At 46.5% G+C, this 20,215-nt stretch overlaps 1 protein-coding gene across 1 annotated transcript in view; it reads right to left on the reverse strand.

The window, feature by feature from the left end:
- Positions 1-16,555: 16,555 nt before the first annotated feature.
- LOC134395661 (uncharacterized) overlaps positions 16,556-20,215 on the reverse strand; it is a 141,646-nt gene continuing 137,986 nt past the window's right edge. The window contains exon 12 of the mRNA XM_063121824.1: positions 16,556-18,726. Within this exon, the coding sequence (XP_062977894.1) occupies positions 17,543-18,726 (1,184 nt within the window). The 3' untranslated portion in view covers positions 16,556-17,542. The remainder of the gene's footprint in view (positions 18,727-20,215) is intronic.

Raw genomic sequence — 20,215 nt, forward strand, 5'->3', positions numbered from 1 at the left:
TGGTTTATAACAGTTCACAAGATAATAAAGTCTAGCATAGAATCCAGCATAAGATATTCAAATATATAATATTTTTTAAAAAAAATTTAGGCAGCTAAAATCATTTTCAATAAAATACTAGACCTGTTTATGCGACTGGCATAAATGCCCCATCACATGTCATGAAATGCCTCAGAGTAGAGGGAAGTCTTAACGAGGCGCCGAAAAGATCACAGGTGGGCCTGAGGGGGGAGCTAAGTGGAAAGCTCGTTCCATAGCTCATTCAGTGGGCCACCACTGAAAAGGTCCTCTCCCTTGTCACCAACCTCTCAACTTCCCTCAGAGGAGGCACTCTGAGGAAGGCCCCAGATGTTGACCGTGGTGTCCGGGCAGTTTCAGGTTGGGAGACGCGTTGGCCCATTCCAAAGACACCTTAAACCATGGCTTTAACCATGGTGAATAAGGCTTTTTGCTTTATTCACCATGGTTCAAGCCATGGTATAAGGTGTCTTCTGAATGGGCCCCGGCTTTCTGGCTTAACCACTGCGGTTCAAACCATGGTTTAAGGTGTCTTCTGAACGGGGCCATACTGTCAGTATTGCAGTCCCAAACCATGTAAGGGTTATGAACAAGTTGAAAAGCATCGGGCCCAATACCGATCCCTGTGGGACCCCACTGGCCCCGTTCAGAAGACACCTTAAACCATGTCTTTAACCATGGTGGTTAAGCCAGAAAGCCAGGCCGTGTTCAGAAGACACCTTAAACCACGGCTTTAACCACGGTGACTACCTTAAACCATGTCTTTAACCATGGTGGTTAAGCCAGAAAGCCAGGCCGTGTTCAGAAGACACCTTAAACCATGGCTTTAACCACGGTGACTACCTTAAACCATGTCTTTAACCATGGTGGTTAAACCAGAAAGCCAGGCTGTGTTCAGAAGACACCTTAAACCATGGCTTTAACCACGGTGGTTAAGCCAGAAAGCCGGGCTGTGGTTGGCCGCCTGAGGGTTCTGTGTCTCACCTTGATCTTTTTACCTGATTCGGTGGTGTCTGATTCAGCGTGGTCCATTCCCTCCAAGCCCTGAGAACTGGGCAGCCACGGCTCTTCCTCCAGCTGGGAGATGAGGGCAGGCTTGGGCACTGAGAGTCCCGAGCAGGAAAGATGTGGGAATAAGCAAATGTCAGGAAGGATTCAGTCTGACCACCCAAACCATCCCTCACCCAAACCCTCTCAAATCCTTCTGGAGAAGGGGGATCCATAGCTACTGGGCGGACTGAAAACAAGGGAGTGGGGAATGACCCCGGCTTAGCAGGGCCTTGTTCCTCTTGGCCCCATTATATTCTCTTTTTTGATGATGGATGCCCTCTTTGTGGCAATCTACAAGTGGCTACCCTAGCAATGAGGCACAAACAGAAGCCTGATGTTTCCCAGCCCACCTTACATTCTTCAGAGCAGCGGTCCCCAACCTTTTTGGCACCAGGGACCAGTTTCGTGGAAGACAATTTTTCCACGGACCGGGGGTGGGGTGGGTGGGATTGAGGGGATGGTTTTCGGAAGCCCCCCCCCCTCCAGCGTCCTGGCTTCGCTTCGGCTGGGCAGGCGAGATGGCGCCCCGCGCCCAGGTATGCTGGGGTGGGGGTGGGGATGGGTGGATGAAAGCAACTCACCTGTGCGGCCCAGTTCCTAACAGGCCATGGACCGGGACCGGTCCGTGGCCTGGGGGTTGGGGACTCCTGCTTTAGAGAACAAGAGACAAAAAAATTAAGAATATAAGAAGAATCCGGCTGGATCAGAGTGACAGTCCATCTAGTCCAGGGCCAGATCTACACGTCGTTGCGAAGGCGCCTTTTTTAAAGACGTACCTAAAAGAAGCGCCTCTTTCTTGACTGTGTGTCCTGTGAGCTAGGCAGCGCCGCCTGCGGAAGAATCTCGACCTTCGCAACGACGTGTAGATCTGGCCCAGCACTCTGTTCACGCAGGGACCAACCAGCTGTCGACCAGGGATCCACAAACAGGACATAAGTGCAACAGCACCCTCCCACCCATGTTCCCCAGCAACTGGTACACACAGGCTTCCTGCCTCGGATACTGGAGGTAGCACACAACCATCAGGGCTTGTAGCCACTGACAGCCTTCACCTCTAGAAATTTATCCAGCTAATAAACTAAAACACCTAACTCTAACCCGACTTCCTTAACAAGCCCATTCTCCTGGAATTCGACTGATCAAAAGGCCGTCGCTCATGCCGATTCCTCCAAACTGTCCTGCCTCATCACCACTTGACACCGGAGACTCCGTACCCAACGAGGCCGTGTTCGCGTAATTCTCCAGCATGACCTCCCTGTACAGGGTTCTTTGGTCCGGATCCAGGAGCGCCCATTCGCCCGCGGTGAAATGCACGGCCACATCGTCAAAGGTTAACAGCCGCTGCTGCAAGAAAGAAAAGCCGCTCACTCAGCAAGCCTGCAAGACCTCAGGAGCCCTCTCAGTGGCAAAGCAAGAGACACGAAATCAAAGCCACACAGAGGCCTTAGCTAGACCAACCTCTTATCCCACGAGGGAGGAGGGAAGATCTCACGTTGTGTTTAACGCAAGATCCCTCCTCCGTTTACACGTGAGGCGCGACGGCCTCAGGAGGAGAGTTGTCGCAGCCGCCATTTTTTTTATTTATAAAGTGAACGGAGCGCATGAATGGTCGCGCGCAAAAGGTAGGTCTTTTTAAAAATTTAAATCAATTTCCCCGCTCATCTCACCCCGTGCGCGGCTGTGGAGGAACCCGAAAGGGCAGGTTCCCTTGGTTCGCTGAGTGGCGGTCAAAGACTCTCAAGACACCATTTCTCTCATCTTGGAAACGTTTTATTACGAGCAGCCTGCAGTGCTGCAAGGTGGCAAACCCTAGTGGCTCTGAAGGACTGCCCACTAGTTGCAGGCAACGCTAAGATACTTATAGGGTAACATCCTCAGAAGCAACAACAGAACTTCCTCATATAATGAACCAATCATAATACAGTTTTGCAATACAGTAACCAATGATAGACAAGGCATTTATGCATGTGCAGAGTGCAGATAATTCTAAGACTAGAAAAACAATATGTAGATGGGTATTGCAATCCTGGAACATCTGTTCCTTTGTGGTTACTACTCTTCCTGTCCTCGCTGGGAGGTTCACACTCTGACTAACGTGTCAACACTTCTTGTTGGTTGAGCAAGTGTTGCTCAATATATTTTCAGCTACAGTTTGGGTCAAATTGCTATAGAACTTAATTTCTAATAGAAAGGGGCTTACATCAAAACAGGGTGGGCACAGACAAAACAGCCCATTCACACATTTCCTCGACACGGCCCCTGGCTCCGCACGAGGAACTGCATGGAACCGGGTCAACCCGCGGGATCGGGTCACACGTTCCATGGTCTCGGGCTCAGCCCAGGACCGCGGAAAACCCGGGACCAAAGTGGTGGGCTCTCCCACACTGGAGGCCTTCAAGAGGCAGTTGGACAACCACCTGTCAGGGATGCTTTAGGGTGGATTCCTGCATTGAGCAGGGGGTTGGACTTGATGGCCTTGTAGACCCTTCCAACTCTGCTATTCTATGATTCTATGAGTCTAACTGGGCATGTTTAGCCTGGAGAAGAGAAGACTGAGGGGGGACATGATAGCACTTCTCAAATACTCAAAGGGTTGTTACACAGAGGAGGACCAGGATCTCTTCTCAATCATCTCAGAGTGCAGGACACGGAATAACGGGCTCAAGTTACAGGAAGACAGATTCCAGCTGGACATCAGGAAAAACTTCCTGACTGTTAGAGCAGTATGACAATGGAATCAGTTACCTAGGGAGGTGGTGGGCTCTTCTCCCACACTAGAGGCCTTCAAAAGGCAGCTGGACAACCATCTGCCAGGGATGCTTTTGGGTGGATTCCTGCATTGAGCAGGGGGTTGGACTCGATGGCCTTGTACGCCCCTTCAAACTCTGCTATTCTATGATTCTATGATTCTAAGTTAAATAACAAAAACCTCCTTTCATATTTTAAAGCAGCAGATCCAGCCTCTTCTTTTCCTCATAGCAGTTCAGACAACACATTAGTCAACACAGTGTGAAAACTCCACTCAATGGTTGAGTTCCTAGTGGGTGCTCCCCACGCAACATATTCTAACTCCCCTGTTAAGATGACTGTGGGCTACTGTGGAGCTGAGTAAACTCCATCATCATGTATGATTGACAGTTCCTCCGCCCTCTCTCCTCCCCTGGTCCACCTGGTGGTTTCCCATCAGCCATTGCTGCAAAAAAAAAAAAAAAAAATCCCAGCAGCTCTTCTAGAGAGGCACTTGCTCCTTTCACCGCTCTTGCCACAGAACTCTGTAACCAGTGGGAAAAGCAAACACAACACAACAGAAAATTCCATACAACACACATTGGCCTTGTTCAGACAACACACTAAATCATGCTGCTTAACCACAAAATGGGTAATGGAATGCATGCATTCCATTAAACATTTTGCGGTTAAGCAGCATGGTTTAGCGTGCTGTCTAGGGTGACCATATGAAAGGAGGACCGGGCTCCTGTATCTTTAACAGTTGTATGGAAAAGGGAATTTCAGCAGATGTCATTTGTATATATGGAGAACCTGGTGAAATTCCCTCTTCATCACCACAGTTAAAGCTACAGGAGCTATACTAGAGTGACCAGATTTAAAAGAGGGCAGCTTTAACTGTGGTGATGAAGAGGAAATTTCCCCAGGTTCCCCATATATACAAATGACACAAGCTGAAATTTCCTTTTCTATGCAACTGTTAAAGATACAGGAGCCCTGTCCTCCTTTTCATATGGTCACCCTAGTGCTGTCTGAACGGGGCCAATGGGACTCTCCTCTGCAAAGTGTGGACATTCTGCGTGGAGTGTTTTCCAAAAAATACCCCTCCACTGTGGAGTGGAGTTTTCCCAACAGACAACACATTTCTCATTGGTGGTGTAAAAACTCCACTGTGGAGTTCTAAAACCACCCTTGAGAAACGTGTTGTCTGAACTGAGCCATTTCCTTGTATCTGCTGAGACCAGGGTTTCCGCCCCACGGAAACCCACCACCAGCTATACCTCTGCCCACTGCTGCTATTTTGTAATTATGATATTCTGTTGGTTTTAATGTTTTTAGTAGTGTTTTATATAAATGTTTAACAATTATCGTATTTTTTTTAACGTATGTCGTGTATTTTAATTGTTGTGAACTGCCCAGAGAGTTTGGCCTAGTGGGTGGTATAGCAATCATAAAATAATAAATACGTTGCCAAAATTTGGCAAAGACAGTGGTGGCCAAAAAAAAAGCAGTGGTTTGCTGTTGACTTTCATCAGCGCAGGCACAAATGGCTGATTTAGCATTAAGTTTCAAGGCACGCCCAAATTCTGCTGTTTGGGAAGAATCTTGACTGTTAGAGCAGTACGACAATGGAACCAATGACCTAGGGAGGTGGTGGGCTCTTCTCCCACACTAGAGGCCTTCAAGAGGCAGCTTTAAGGTGGATTCCTGCAATGAGCAGGGGGTTGGATTGGATGGCCTTATAGGCCCCATCCAACTCTATTATTCTATGATTCTCTCTGATTCTAAGGGGCCTGCATCTAGGTAGTTTTGGTCTTGGAGAAGAGCAGAAAAGCAGGTTCCACTCAAATATTGACAAGTTGCATGTCCAAAGTGAAGTTGCAGAGTTCTTGCAACTTTCTGGCCCCATTCATTGCGCTCTGATTGCTTTAAAGCTGCAGGAGCCCTGCCCTCTTTTGTCTCTGGTCAAGAGGGCAGGGCTCTTGCAGCTTGAGCTGTTGTGATGAAGAGGGCATTTCACCAGGTGCCGCATACCTACAAACGACACCTGCTGAAAACCCCTTTTCTGTACAACTGTTAAAGATAGGGTGACCCTATGAAAAGGAGGACAGGGCTCCTGTATCTTTAACAGTTGTATTGGAAAGGAAATTTCAGCAGGTGTCATTTGTATATGTGGGGTACCTGATGAAATTCCCTCTTCATCACAACAGTTAAAAGCTGCAGGTGCCCTGCCCTCTTTTAAATCTGTTCACTCTAGTATAGCTGCTGCACCTTTAACTGTTGTGATGAAGAGGAAATTTCACCAGGTTCTCCATATATACAAATGCCACCTGCTGAAATTCCCTTTTCTATGCAACTGTTAAAGATATAGGAGCCCTGTCCTCCTTTTCATATGGTCACCCTACTAAAATACAGCCCTCCTTTTCGTTAACTTCAATTGCAGTTAAAGACATACATGCAGTTTGCATGAAGTGTAGCTCAGATAACTGCTCATTTGAGGCTTCTTGGTGAAGCCGGTATAAACGAACTTTGGAACTCCCTTCACAGCATTCTGTGAGCTCTCGAAGTCTTTTCCCCCATCAGGTAAATCTCCTACCTCAGCACGATCCGCCACATCCATTTGCCTTTCCAGCGGAGGAGGGAACAATCCGGATTGGACCCGTGCCGTCATTTCACACTCTGCGAGCCTAGGAAGAGCAAAGCAGTTCAGAAAGTTATCTATTCAACATCGCATCGTGTTTGTCTCAAAAACATAAGAAGCTGGATTGAGACCTGCTGGAGGGAACGGCTCGATGCAAGAGTGATTTGGAGACTAGGAGCAATGACTCAACTATTTCGTGGAGGAGTCTGCAAAAGTAGTGCATGCTTAGCCTGATTAGGCTACTGCAATGCACTCTACGTGGGGCTGCCCTTGAAGACGACGCAGAAGTTGCAGCTAGTGCAAAATGCAAAATGCAGCAGTTAGACTGCTGGCGGTTACATCTTATAGAACCCACATAACACCGGTCTTAAAGGAACTGCACTGGCTGCCTATACGCTTCCGGTCGGAATTCAAGGTGCTTGTAATGATGTTTAAAGCCCTAAACGGCTTGGGACCGCGATACTTGAGAGAGCGCCTCTCCTTATACATGCCTGCCCAAGACCTTAGATCTGTTGGAGGAGCCCTTCTCCACATCCCACCAATGCAACATATACGCTATATTGGGACAAGGGAGAGGGCTTTCTCTGCTGTGGCACCCCGACTGTGGAATGCCCTCCCCCCTTGGAGGCCCGATTGGCACCAACACTGATTTCATTTCAACGCCAAGTAAAAACATGGCTTTTAAACAAAGCCCTTGATGGTTAAACTCACTGGCGCGTTGTTTTAACTGTATCTATTGCTTTTAAATTATATATTGTTTTAACTTGGATCATGGTTTAATTTGTTTTTAACTGTGTATATTTATTGTTTTATACTGTATGTTTTTATCTGTACACCGCCCTGAGATCTTAGTGATATAGGGTGGGATATAAATGTTTTAAATAAATAAATAAATAAATAAATAGATAAATGAAAAGGAGGACCGGGCTCCTGTATCTTCAACAGTTGCATAGAAAAGAGAATTTCAGCAGGTGTCATTTGTATATATGGGGAACCTGGTGAAATTCCCCCTTCATCGGAACAGTTAAAGCTGCAGGTGCCCTGCCCTCTTTTAAATCTGGTCACTCTAGTATAGCTCCTGCAGCTTTAACGGTTGTGATGAAGAGGGAATTTCACCAGGTTCTCCATATATACACCTGTTGAAACTCTCTGGTTTGTTTTAAAGATGGTTTTTGTTTAGCTCTGTTTTTAATTTTAATTGATCTGTTTGTATGAGATTAAAGTTGTACATCTCACCTTGGAGGCTCTTTTGGATGAATTGCTACCCAGAAGACCTTTTCTTCTGTCGCCCCAAGACCCTGGAATGGCCTGCTGGAGGAAATTCATTAACTCTCTCTGAGTTTAAGACAACTATAAAGACTAGCCTCTTCTGGCAGGCCTACCCAGATGAATTTTAAACCAAGAATTTTAAGATGTCTTGACTGTTGTTTTTATATTGTATTAGTTTTATATGCTCTTTTAATTTTATGTATTTAATTTATATTGCATTGTTGTACTAATGTTGTTCCCCGCCTCGATCCAAAGGGAGAGGCAGGTAAGAAATTATTATTATTATTATTATTATTATTATTATTATTATTATTATTATTATTATTAAAACTGTCAACTTTGAGAAGGGATTGCCAGTCCAATCCTTCAAAACCAATTGTATTGTGTAAAGTACTACACATTTCTTTGTATTGTGTAACGTACTAAACATTAATGTTTAGTACTTTACGCAATACAATTGGGTTCAAAGGATTGGCCTAGCAATCCATTCTCAAAGTCGTCAGTTTTTCCACGTCTAAAACAGATAACATAAATGAGATCTGCACAAAAATACTGCAATACAGAATGCTCATGATGTTAGCCAGCCAGCCAGCCAGCCAGCCAGCCAGCTGTGCCCTTTTTGAAGATGTTCCATTCCGTTTCCTTTACCCCTGGTTTTCCATTCTCCCCTCCAAATACTCAGTCGGCATTCTGAGCACACAGTCTTCATTTGATGTTTTCCTTCCCCTCCTGCCTCCGCATAGGTTCTCTTTCTCAAAGTCCCCTCCCCTCTCGTCTCCGAACCTTGGGTCTTCCCCACATATGCCAATATACCTTTCTCTTGTACATAAACGGTGCCATTTTGACTACATCAGGAATGGCACTCGGAGAACTGAGTTTACTATTAATATCTAGGATATTCCTGGAGCACTTTGAAATAATGAAGGAATCCCCTAATTGACAACTGTCTGTCCCAATAGCAACGTTTTTGGGGTGGTACTTACATAGATTTTACAAAAACATTTCTCATTAATCAATTATATGGATTTAATCAATTATATGTATTTATGGCGTTTGCATTTGTGTTGTACCCCACCTCGATCCGGAGGGAGAGGCGGGTAACAAATTATTATTATTATTATTATTATTATTATTATTATTATTATTATTATTAGCCCAGCACTCCAGCCTATCAAAATCACTTTGAAGTTTGTTTCTGTCTTCCAGGGTATTAGCTATCCCATCCAATTTTGTGTCATCTGTAACGCTGATCAAATTTGCAGATGACACAAAATTGGGTGGGATAGCTAATACCCTGGAAGACAGAAACAAACTTCAAAGTGATCTTGATAGGCTGGAGTGCTGGGCTGAAAACAACAGGATGAAATTTAATAGGGATAAATGCCAAGTTCTACATTTAGGAAATAGAAACCAAATGCATAGTTACAAGATGGGGGACACTTGGCTCAGCAATACTACAAACGAGAAGGATCTTGGAATTGTTATAGATCACAAGCTGAATATGAGCCAACAGTGTGATATGGCTGCAAGAAAGGCAAATGCTATTTTGGGCTGCATTAATAGAAGTATAGCTTCCAAATCACGTGAGGTACTGGTTCCTCTCTATTTGGCCCTGGTTAGGCCTCATCTAGAGTATTGCATCCAGTTCTGGGCTCCACAATTCAAGAAGGACGAAGACAAGCTGGAGCGTGTTCAAAGGAGGGCAACCAGGATGATCAGGGGTCTGGAAACAAAGCCCTGTGAGGAGAGGCTGAAAGAACTGGGCCTGTTTAGCCTGGAGAAGAGAAGATTGAGGGGAGACATGAGAGCACTCTTCAAATACCTAAAAGGTTGTCACACAGAGGAGGGCCAGGATCTCTTCTCGATCCTCCCAGAGTGCAGGACACGGAATAACGGGCTCAAGTTAAAGGAAGCCAGATTCTGGCTGGACATCAGGGAAAACATCCTGACTGTTAGAGCAGTACGACAATGGAATCAGTTACCTAGGGAGGTTGTGGGCTCTCCCACACTAGAGGCCTTCAAGAGGCAGCTGGACAAGCATCTGTCAGGGATGCTTTTGGGTGGATTCCTGCATTGAGCAGGGGGTTGGACTCGATGGCCTTGTAGGCCCAACTCTGCTATTCTATATTATTATTATTATTATTATTATTATTATTATTATTATTATTATTATTATTATTATATCTCCCCTTTTTCTACCTTGCATTTTTTTTATTTCTATCTTGCATAATTCCTTTTAACTGGATCTGTATTTTCCTCCCTTCTTCCAACATTTCCAGTACACTGCAGCATGTAAAGCAAACTCAGGGCTGACATTTGGAAGGGAAAGAGCCCAACTCACCCTTATTAACATAGGACAAGCATTCCCCCCCCCATTTCTAACCCCCCTTCCCAAACTAATATTCACAGGCTGCAAGAGTCAATTGCTCCACCAGGTTGCAACAGGGCACCACTGCAAAGCAAGCAAGCAGCTAACCAGATTTTCTTTCCTACCTGCGTCCTGAGGCACAAAGAGACAGCCTCTCCTGAAAAAGAAAAAAAGCAAACCTTTCTCTCCAGCAATCACCCTCAAACCCTAATCCCCCATCTCATCCAACAAAGCGCTTCGATGATGGGGATATTGGGGGGGTGGGCGGAGAGACAGGAAGCTCATTGAGTTCTGGGACTTGTAGTGATCTGCTTATTCCCTTTCCAAATCGAACGGATTCTGGGAGATGTAGTCTCTTCTTTTGTCCAGCCGTAGATGCTGTACCTGTAGCAAGAGAAGACTGAGGGGAGACATGAGAGCACTCTTCAAATACTTGAAAGTTTGTCACACAGGGGAGGGCCAGGATCTCTTCTCGATCCTCCCAGAGTGCAGGACATGGAATAATGGGCTCAAGTTAAAGGAAGCCAGATTCCGGCTGGACATCAGGAAAAACTTCCTGACTGTTAGAGCAGTACGACAATGGAATCAGTTACCTAGAGGTTGTGGGCTCTTCTCCCACACTAGAGGCCTTCAAGAGGCAGCTGGACAATCACCTGTCAGGGATGCTTTAGGGTGGATTCCTGCATTGAGCAGGGGGTTGGACTTGATGGCCTTGTAGGCCCCTTCCAACTCTACGATTCTATGATTCTATGAACCTGTGACTTTGGACTCCAGAGCTACACCAAGCAGGATATGACACTTTGAAAATTGTTTGAAAACTGTATATGGTGTGTGTCCTGGGCCTCAACAGTTGTTGTTACCACTGTTATAAACCATTTTAAAGCAGTAGATCCTTATTGGAAGAAATACTTATGTGCGTGATGTGATGCATTCATGAGTGTCCAGACGCATTTTATCAGTTGTGGGAGCAAAAAAACCCGCACGTTGGCAGCTGTTGCTTGTGGTGTAGTGGCTAAAGTGTTGGACTGGGACTTGGGAGATCCGGGTTCTAGTCTAGGGTGACCATATGAAAAGGAGGACAGGGCTCCTGTACCTTTAACAGTTGCATAGAAAAGGGAATTTCAGCAGGTGTCATTTGTATATAAAGAACCTGGTGAAATCCCCTCTTCATCACAGCAGTTAAAGCTGCAGGAGCTATATTAGAGTGACCAGATTTAAAAGAAGGCAGCGCACCTGCAGCTTTAACTGTGGTGATGAAGAGGAAATTTCACCAGGTTCCCCATATATACAAATGACACCTGCTGAAATTCCCTTTTCTATGCAACTGTTAAAGATACAGGAGCCCTGTCCTCCTTTTCATATGGTCACCCTAATTAAGGAAAGGATTCCTGGAATGTTTTCAGGAAGCGCCGAAAAGAATACAAAGTTGGCGCCTGCCAGACCTCCAGAGGCAGGGAATTCCAGAGGAAGGGGGCCACCACGCTGAAGGCTCTTCCCCTGGTGTACTCTAATCGGAGGATGGGTCTATGTGGAACCACCAGGAGCAGGCCCTCGGATGACCTCAGTGACCGGGCAGGTTGATAGGGGAGAAGGCGCTCTCTCAGGTATCCTGGTCTCAAGTTGTTTAGGGCTTTGTACACTAGTACAAGAACCTTAAACCTTGCCCAGTAGCGAATAGGCAGCCAGTGCAGTTCCCTCAGCAAAGGATCTTTCGGCATTTGGGTACCACCCCGTTTGCCTGTGGCCCCAAATACCACTGGAATAGCAGCCATTACACAGGCATTTGTAAATGTGCGTGGCTTTATCATAGGGTGACTATATGAAAAGGAGGACAGGGCTCCTGTATCTTTAACAGTTATTATTATTATTATTATTATTATTATTATTATTATTATTTATTTATATAGCACCATCAATGTACATGGTGCTGTACAGAGTAAAACAGTAAATAGCAAGACCCTGCCGCATAGGCTTACAATCTAATAAAATCATAGTAAAACAATAAGGAGGGGAAGAGAATGCAAACAGGTACAGGGTAGGGTAAGCAGGCACTGGGTAGAGAAAACTAACAGTAGAAAGTAACAGTAGAAGTCTGCACAACATCAAGTTTTAAAAGCTTTAGGAAAAAGAAAAGTTTTTAGTTGAGCTTTAAAAGCTGTGGTTGAACTTGTAGTTCTCAAATGTTCTGGAAGAGCGTTCCAGGCGTAAGGGGCAGTTGCATAGAAAAGGGAATTTCAGCAGGTGCCATTTATATGCATATCGCACCTGGTGAAATTTCCTCTTCATCACAACAGTTAAAGCTGCAGGAGCTATACTGCAGCTATACTGTGACCAGATTTAAAAGAGGGCAGGGCACCTGCAGCTTTAACTGTTGTGATGAAGAGGAAATTTCACCAGGTTCTCCATATATACAAAGGACACCTGCTGAAATTCCCTTTTCTATGCAACTGTTAAAGATACAGGAGCCCTGCCCTCCTTTTCATAGGGTCACCCTATTTATCAGGAAGCTTTTGGTCCAGGCGCAGGGTCGTAACCCATTCCAATGCATTTCAGAGGGCATTCTAGGCCCCGACACAGCACACACCACCTTCAGAAAGTAACTCCGAAAGGTAGGAGCTGTGACTTCAGGCGAGGATGGAAATGAGCAGAAATAAGGCAGGATGGGCAGACGCTGAAGACCCAGCTCCGAACCTTGCCCCGGTCTAAGGGAATATCACCAGAAAGGAAGAAAGGCAAAGATCGCATCCGTCATTCTCTTCCTGGTTGTTAGAACACCCCTTGGATGCCTGCTGGATTGCTCTATAATTTTATTTATTTATTTATGTATTTATTTATTTACATTTATATACCGCCCCACAGCCGAAGCTCTCTGGGCGGTTTACAACAATTAAAAATAGTAAACATTAAAAGTATACAAAATTTTAAAAAACATTTTAAAAAGGATAAAAACAACAGTATCCATTTAAAAACAACAATTCTGGGGTCCATTAAAAACAAACTTAACGTTGTGAAATGCTGTTAAAACGCCTGGGAGAAGAGAAAGGTTTTGACTTGGCGCCGAAAAGATAACAACGTTGGCGCCAGGCGAGCCTCATCGGGAAGATCATTCCACAGTCGGGGGGCCACCACTGAGAAGGCCCTCTCCCTTGTTGCCATCCTCCGAGCTTCCCTCGGAGTAGGCACTCGGAGGAGGACTTTAGATGTTGAGCGCAGTTCACGGGTAGGTTCATGTCGGGAGAGGCATTCCATCAGGTATTGTGGTCCCAAACCACGTAGGGCTTTATAGGTTAAAACCAGCACCTTGAATTGGGCTCGGAAACATACAGGCAGCCAATGCAAGCGGGCCAGAATCGGTGTTATATGCTCAAACCTCCCTGTTCCAGCTATCAATCTGGCCGCCGCATTATCTTGGATTCAACACTGGACACACGTTCTTAAAGCTCAGATCATTTATTGAAGAAGAAAATGCCAAGAGCCTCAAATGCCATCGTAGCAACGGACCACGAACAAACGTCACACAGGAACATGGGGCCAAGCAGAATACAATTTCACTCCATGACGGTATTGCCTGTCCAGGGTCCCACAGTTGGGTAAGCACATGTGCGTGGGGGGTAAACACGATTTGCTGGATGGAACAGCCTTCCTATTTCTACAAACGGGGTCTCCATCCTTATCCGGAATCCAAGAGCAATGCCAATTCAAAAGCAGAATTTGTAGCAAGCTACGTCGGTACTCACACCTATTGACGAAAATCTAGTGGCAAAACCAAGAAAGCACAAATACAACGCCCTTGACCTAGCTTTCCCCTTAAATTAAATGGACAGCACATGGCACATTCATGGAAGGTGGCCTGGACATGACGATGAGCAGAGAGCAGCTCCCTCAGGCAACAGATAATGGACACCACTAAGGGAAAGTGAGAAACACACACACAGATAAACACACACAGAGAGACAGAAACCTATAGGGCAGAACCGACCAGGATACGGACCAGAAGCTATACAAGTTCATTACAATGGGGCTTCCTTTGAGAATATCCTAGCCCCATTTAGGCAGGCCCTACCGTTAGGCAGAGTGAAGCATTTTAGGGGTCTTGACTGAGCAGCAAACAGTTATCTTTTTTTTTCCTTTTGGGGAAGAGGCGCTTGTGGAATTTTCTGCCAAAATAACTTTGGTAAATACGCACTTTGAATGGCGCGTGAGCGGGGGTGGCGAGAGACCCTTCTGAGCATTCTCAAATACAGGCGTTTTGATTCCAGGCAAACATCTTAGGCTGAATTGTGAAATATCTTTTTTTTAAAAAAAAAATAAAAATACCCAATATCTGTTGCCTAAACAGATAATTTATTTATTACGTTTATATCCCGCCTCTTTTCCTCTTGCAAGGAGCCCAAGGCGGCGTACATAATCCTCCTTGCCATTTTATCCTCACAACAACAACCCTGTGAGGTAGGTTAGACTGAGAGTCTGTGACTGGCCCAAGTCGCCCAGTGAGCTTCCATGGCTGAGTGGGGACTAGAACTCAGATCTCCCGACTCTCAGTCCAACACTCTAACCCAGCCTTCCTCAACCTGGGGCGCTCCAGATGTGTTGGACTACAACTCCCAGAATGCCCCAGCCAGCTCTGCTAGGAAGGCTGCCTAACCATTATACCACACATCACACTAGTAGAAAGCTAGAAACTAGTTTGCTTTACTCTACTCCAAGGCCTTTGACAGCTTATGATAATGGGCTTCTTAACTTAGGGCGCAATCCTACGCGTGTTTCAACAGGGAGAAAGTCCTACAACTCCCAGCCCGGCTGGGACATACCAGGAATTGGAGGGCTTTTTTTCCTATCTAAACATACATAGGATTGCACCTTTAGCTGTTTTATAGCTCAGTTTTTCCACAGACAACAGCTGCCAAGTAGCTAGACAGGGCAGGGCTGCATGCCAGTCACAGGCACTGTGCAGTTTGTGTAGGGTGACCCTATGAAAAGGAGGACTGGGCTCCTGTATCTTTAACAGTTCTATTGAAAAGGGAATGTCAGCAGGTGTCATTTGTATATATGGAGAACCTGGTGAAATTCCCTCTTCATCACAACCATTAAAGCTGCAGGTGCCCTGCCCTCTTTTAAATCTGGTCACTCTAGTATATCTCCTGCAGCTTTAACTGTGGTGATCAAGAGGGGATTTCACCAGGTTCCCCATATATACAAATGACACCTGCTGACATTCCCTTTTCTATGTAACTGTTAAAGATACAGGAGCCCTGTCCTCCTTTCCATAGGGTCACCCTAAGTTTGTGAGGAATCACGGTTCCTCTGCACATTCTGTCCTTTCCCACTACTACTGCTTCTTCCTGGAGACGCTCTGGTTCACTTTTCTCTATGGTGCAGGAGGAGACTCTGTCAATTGTACAAAGAACTGACTGTATCCATAGAGCTGAATGTATTGCTTTTCTGAAAAAGGCAGATTTGAGGAGGCAGGGCGGGATTATATGCAGGTTTGTGTATGCTTTGAGTGTGCGTATATGCCTGCCGCCAACCCAATGCCCATGTAGACTTGCTCTCCCCAATCTCTACCCTACTTATGGATACTTTCGCCTGCGATAGCTGGGACTTTATCAAAAACTGCTCTTCGTATTTATCAGGATGACTTTTCGGGGGGTGTTGTGTGTTTTTTTGGTCAAAACCGTCATCAATCTGTCCCATACGTACTCCCAAAACTTCCCAATGGCTTTTAAAAACGTGATACCACCATTACCTGGTGGCTACGGTGGACAATGCCATGGTGTGTCATGGATGCTATAGCGTCATGAAATGGGTGCAGGTGTGACTGGCCAAACAGAAGCAAAGTGGCAGGAAAAGAAGAGATGGTGTCAGCAGTGGGATTGCAACACTATGGGTCTGTTCAGACAACATGCTAAACCATGGTTAGGCTGCTACCCCTTTTGCAGCGAATGGTTAGTGAGCGTGTTTAAACTGTGGTTATGTAGCCACCATGGTTAGGAACGGTTCACGCAACACACTAAGTCATGGTTCACCCAACATGCTAAGCCATAAAGTTTAGCTCAAAATGCTTAACCACTGTGGCTTAGTGTGTGTTCTGAACAGGGTCTATATGGAAAGGAGGACAGGGCTCCTGTATCTTTAATGGTTGCATAGGAAAAGGAATTTCAGGATGCAGCACCTGGCGAAATTCCCTCATCACAACAGTTAAAGGTGCAAGAGCCCTGCCCTCTTTTGTATCTGGTCACGCTAGAATGGAGGAAAATTATGGTAACCCTATGGAAAGGAGGACAGGGCTTCTGTATCTTGCATAGAAAAGGGAATTTCAACAGGTGTCATTTGTATGCATGCAGCACCTGGTGAAATTCCCTCTTCATCACAACAGTTAAAGCTGCAGGAGCCCTGCCCTCTTTTATATCTGGTCAAGAAGGCAGGGCTCCCGCAGCTTTACCTGTTGTGATGAAGAGGGAATTTCACCAGGTACTGCATGCATACAAATGACACCTGCTGAAATTCCTTTTTCTGTACAACTGTTAAAGATACAGGAGCCCTGTCCTCCTTTTCATAGGGTCACCCTAGGCAACACCATTGCAAGCAAAAGCAGTGTGTGTGTGTGTGTGTGTGTGTGTGTGAGGGGCAGAAGGAACAACAGCAAAGAGTGAATGAAAATGGCACCAAAGCTTCTACATTTCAGCAGACGACTGCTTCTCTTGAAAATTGTTTTCAGTTGAAATCTCATTATCTTGACCAGATGATTTTTTTACAAACTGACCCTGGTTACAGCTTCAGGACACAGAATCCCTCCAGAAAGCTATGTCTGTATCCGAAAGTTGGCGCGAATACTGTCCGATTTACGCATCTAACCTGGATCTACCTACATAAATGGACCTATGTGATATTTTACACTTATTTTCAGCTGGTTTTAGTTTTAACGTGATAATCAGCGGAGACGTCAGGGCAGGGTTTGGGGAGGGGGTGGCAAACGTCCACGGCCGCACTTAGCAGAATGAAAAGGAGGGCCCACAAAGTGAGCAGGGTCAGATCAGCACGTTTTGAAGTGAAATGATACTACCCTCCTAACCCAGCCCAGTCCAAGTTCTAAAGAGACATAACTGCACTACTGATATAGAGCAGCCCTTGTTCTGTACCAGCTCAGACAATAAAAGTTATAGGATCTCCTGTTCCAATTGGATTCTTGTAACTGGTGTGTAGCAGAATATTCTCCCAGCAAACAGAGGATTCAAAAGGCAACGGCCATTATCCATCATGCCCTAATCACAAGCTTCCAGATGTCTGGTTGGTCTGACCCAGTTGGACTCTTCGTTTGTTTCTCTCTCACGCCTTTATTCTTATATTTTGGGAGTCTCAAACCTCTGCAGAAAGCTTTTAATGCGTTTCGAAGGATTACCGACCTGTGTTTTGCCATAAACATGTTACAGTTGCAATTAAGAAAGAAAAGGGGGGGGAAAGGAAAACATTCATAAGGTTTCAAGCCCCATGTGGGTTTTCTGATGGTGAACGAGCTTATCTTTCCGTGGGAAGGTTTTCCTGCACTCGGAGCATTCGTACGGTTTCGGTTCCATGTGGGTTCCCTGGTGCCTTACCAGCTTTTTTTTCTCGAAGAAGCTTTTCCCACACTCGGCACACGCAAACGGCTTCTCCCCCGTGTGGATTCTCTGGTGCCGAATCAGCTGGGTGCTTTGGCAGAAGCTTTTCCCGCACTCGGAACAGGCGAACGGCTTCTCCCCAGTGTGGATTCTCTGGTGCCGAATCAGCTGGGCGCTTTGGCAGAAGCTTTTCCCACAGTCGGGGCAGGCGTAGGGCTTCTCTCCCGTGTGCATCCGCAGGTGAATGTCGAGATATGATTTCCGGCTGAAGTTCTTCCCGCACTGGAGGCATTCGTAAGGTTTCTCTCCGGTGTGCATGCTCTGGTGTCGGATCAGCTGCCCCCTTTGGCAGAAACATTTCCCACACTGCGGGCACGCGTAGGGCTTCTCTCCCGTGTGGATTCTCTGGTGACGGATCAGCTGCCCGCTCTGGCAAAAGCTCTTCCCGCACTGTGGGCACTCGTACGGCTTCTCTCCCGTGTGGATTCTCTGGTGTGTGACCAGCGAGGACTTGTTGCTGAAGCTTTTGGCACAGTGAAGGCATTCGTATGGCTTCTCGCCCGTGTGGATTCTCTGGTGAGTGATAAGATGGGACCGGGTGCTGAAATGCTTCCCGCAGTGAAAGCACTCGTAAGGCCTCTCCCCCAAGTGGATTCTCTGGTGTACGAGAAGGTTCTCCCGTTGACAGAAGCTCTTTCCGCACTCGAGGCACTCGTAGGGCCTCTCCGCCGTATGTATCATCTGGTGCACGGTAAGTCCCGACTGGTGCTCGAATGTCTGTCCACACTTGCGACACATGTGGCGCTCCTCTCCCACGTGCGTCACGCCGATGTTATCCGCCATGACGTTTTCCACTTTCTGTATGGATATGCCCCACATCTTCATTGTCTGCTGCCACGGCTGCCTGTTGGACTCGTATCCCTGGTCGAAAGGTTCGGGCTTCACTGAAACTTCCCCTTGGGAAGCCGCGGGTGACGTCCCATCAGACCGTGTTGACTCAGAGGAGCCGGCCTGCTGTGTCAGGCCTACCTCATTCTCACTCGCTGTGCCGTCGCCTGATGGGGGAAAAGAGAAGGAGAAGAAAAACACACACAGGGATCACAGAATCTGTCACAGAGGAAGAATGCGGTGGCACCGTTCCGAGGTGTCAGTGTGGACTTCAGACTAGAACGTCACTCCCTTGATTTCTGATGTTCACGCTGTGAGTGCCGTTACCTTTTAAGCCAAAATGGCACCACTGGCTATAGAGGGAGGTATTAGATGGCTTGTTTGAACCCCAAGATCTGCTGAACTGCATTTTAAAAAAAAGAAAGAAGAGAAAACCCCTAAAAGGCGGGAGGAGGGACGCTCCTAAAATCGTCCAGCGTGGACAGAACATCCTGGCTCAGTTCAGACAAGATGTTTCTCAACGGTGATTTTAGAACTCCACGGTGGAGTTTTTACACCACCGTTGAGAATTGTGTTGTCTGGCGGGAAAACTCCACGCAATGGTGGTGTTTTTTTTAAAAAACACTCCACGCAGAATATCCATGTTATGCAGAGGAGAGTTCCTGCACAACCGTTGTGTTGTGTGTTGAGGGCTCCGTGGAGTTTTCTCTTGCATTGCATTGACTTTTCCCACTGGTTACAGAGATCCCTGGCAAGAGCGGCAGAAAAAGTGAGTGCCACTCTAGGAGAGCCACCGGGATTTTTTTTTTTTTGCAGCAATGGCTGATGGGATACCATCGGGAGGAGAGAGGGAGGAGGAACTGTCAATCAAATCATAGAATCATAGAATAGCAGAGTTGGAAGGGGCCTCCAAGGCCATCGAGTCCAACCCCCTGCTCAATGCAGGAATCCACCCTAAAGCATCCCAACAGGGAACAAATTCCTTTCCCTGCAGCTACGGTGAGGATTACAGCTTTACTCAGAGGGAGAAGGGGATGTGAGGGTGGGGTGGCAGATGATGGCAGAGTCCCTGCCAATAAAAAACTCTTCAAATACACACAAAGGAGGGCCAGGATCTCTTCTCGATCCTCCCAGAGTGCAGGACACGGAATAACGGGCTCAAGTCAAAGGAAGCCAGATTCCAGCTGGACATCAGGAAAAACTTCCTGACTGTTAGAGCAGTACGACAATGGAATCAGTTGCCTGGAGAAGGTTGTGGACTCTCCCACACTAGAGGCCTTCAAGAGGCAGCTGGACAGCCACCTGTCAGGGATGCTTTAGGGTGGATTCCTGCATTGGGCAGGGGGTTGGACTCGATGGCCTTGTAGGCCCTTTCTAATTCTGCTATTCTATGATTCTAAGTCCTGGGGCTGCCTTCCTGCGAGTCCTGATGCCACTACACCACTGGCACTGTCAGCGGTGCAACTAAGGTAATTTAGTTAATTTGTGGACCAGGGCCAGTCCCGCCATTAGAGAGCAGCAGATTTAGGGTGCCATGAAAGGGCAGCAGATGGTTAGAGTAAGAGGGGAGAAGCACTTGTGAATGGTTGCAGGTCATGTGCCAAAATAGCTTGGCTGAATTTGGGTGCTACGCAACTCTACCTCCGGCAGCAACAT

The sequence above is a fragment of the Elgaria multicarinata genome, chromosome 3, assembly GCF_023053635.1.
Source record: "Elgaria multicarinata webbii isolate HBS135686 ecotype San Diego chromosome 3, rElgMul1.1.pri, whole genome shotgun sequence".
NCBI lineage: Eukaryota > Metazoa > Chordata > Lepidosauria > Squamata > Anguidae > Elgaria > Elgaria multicarinata.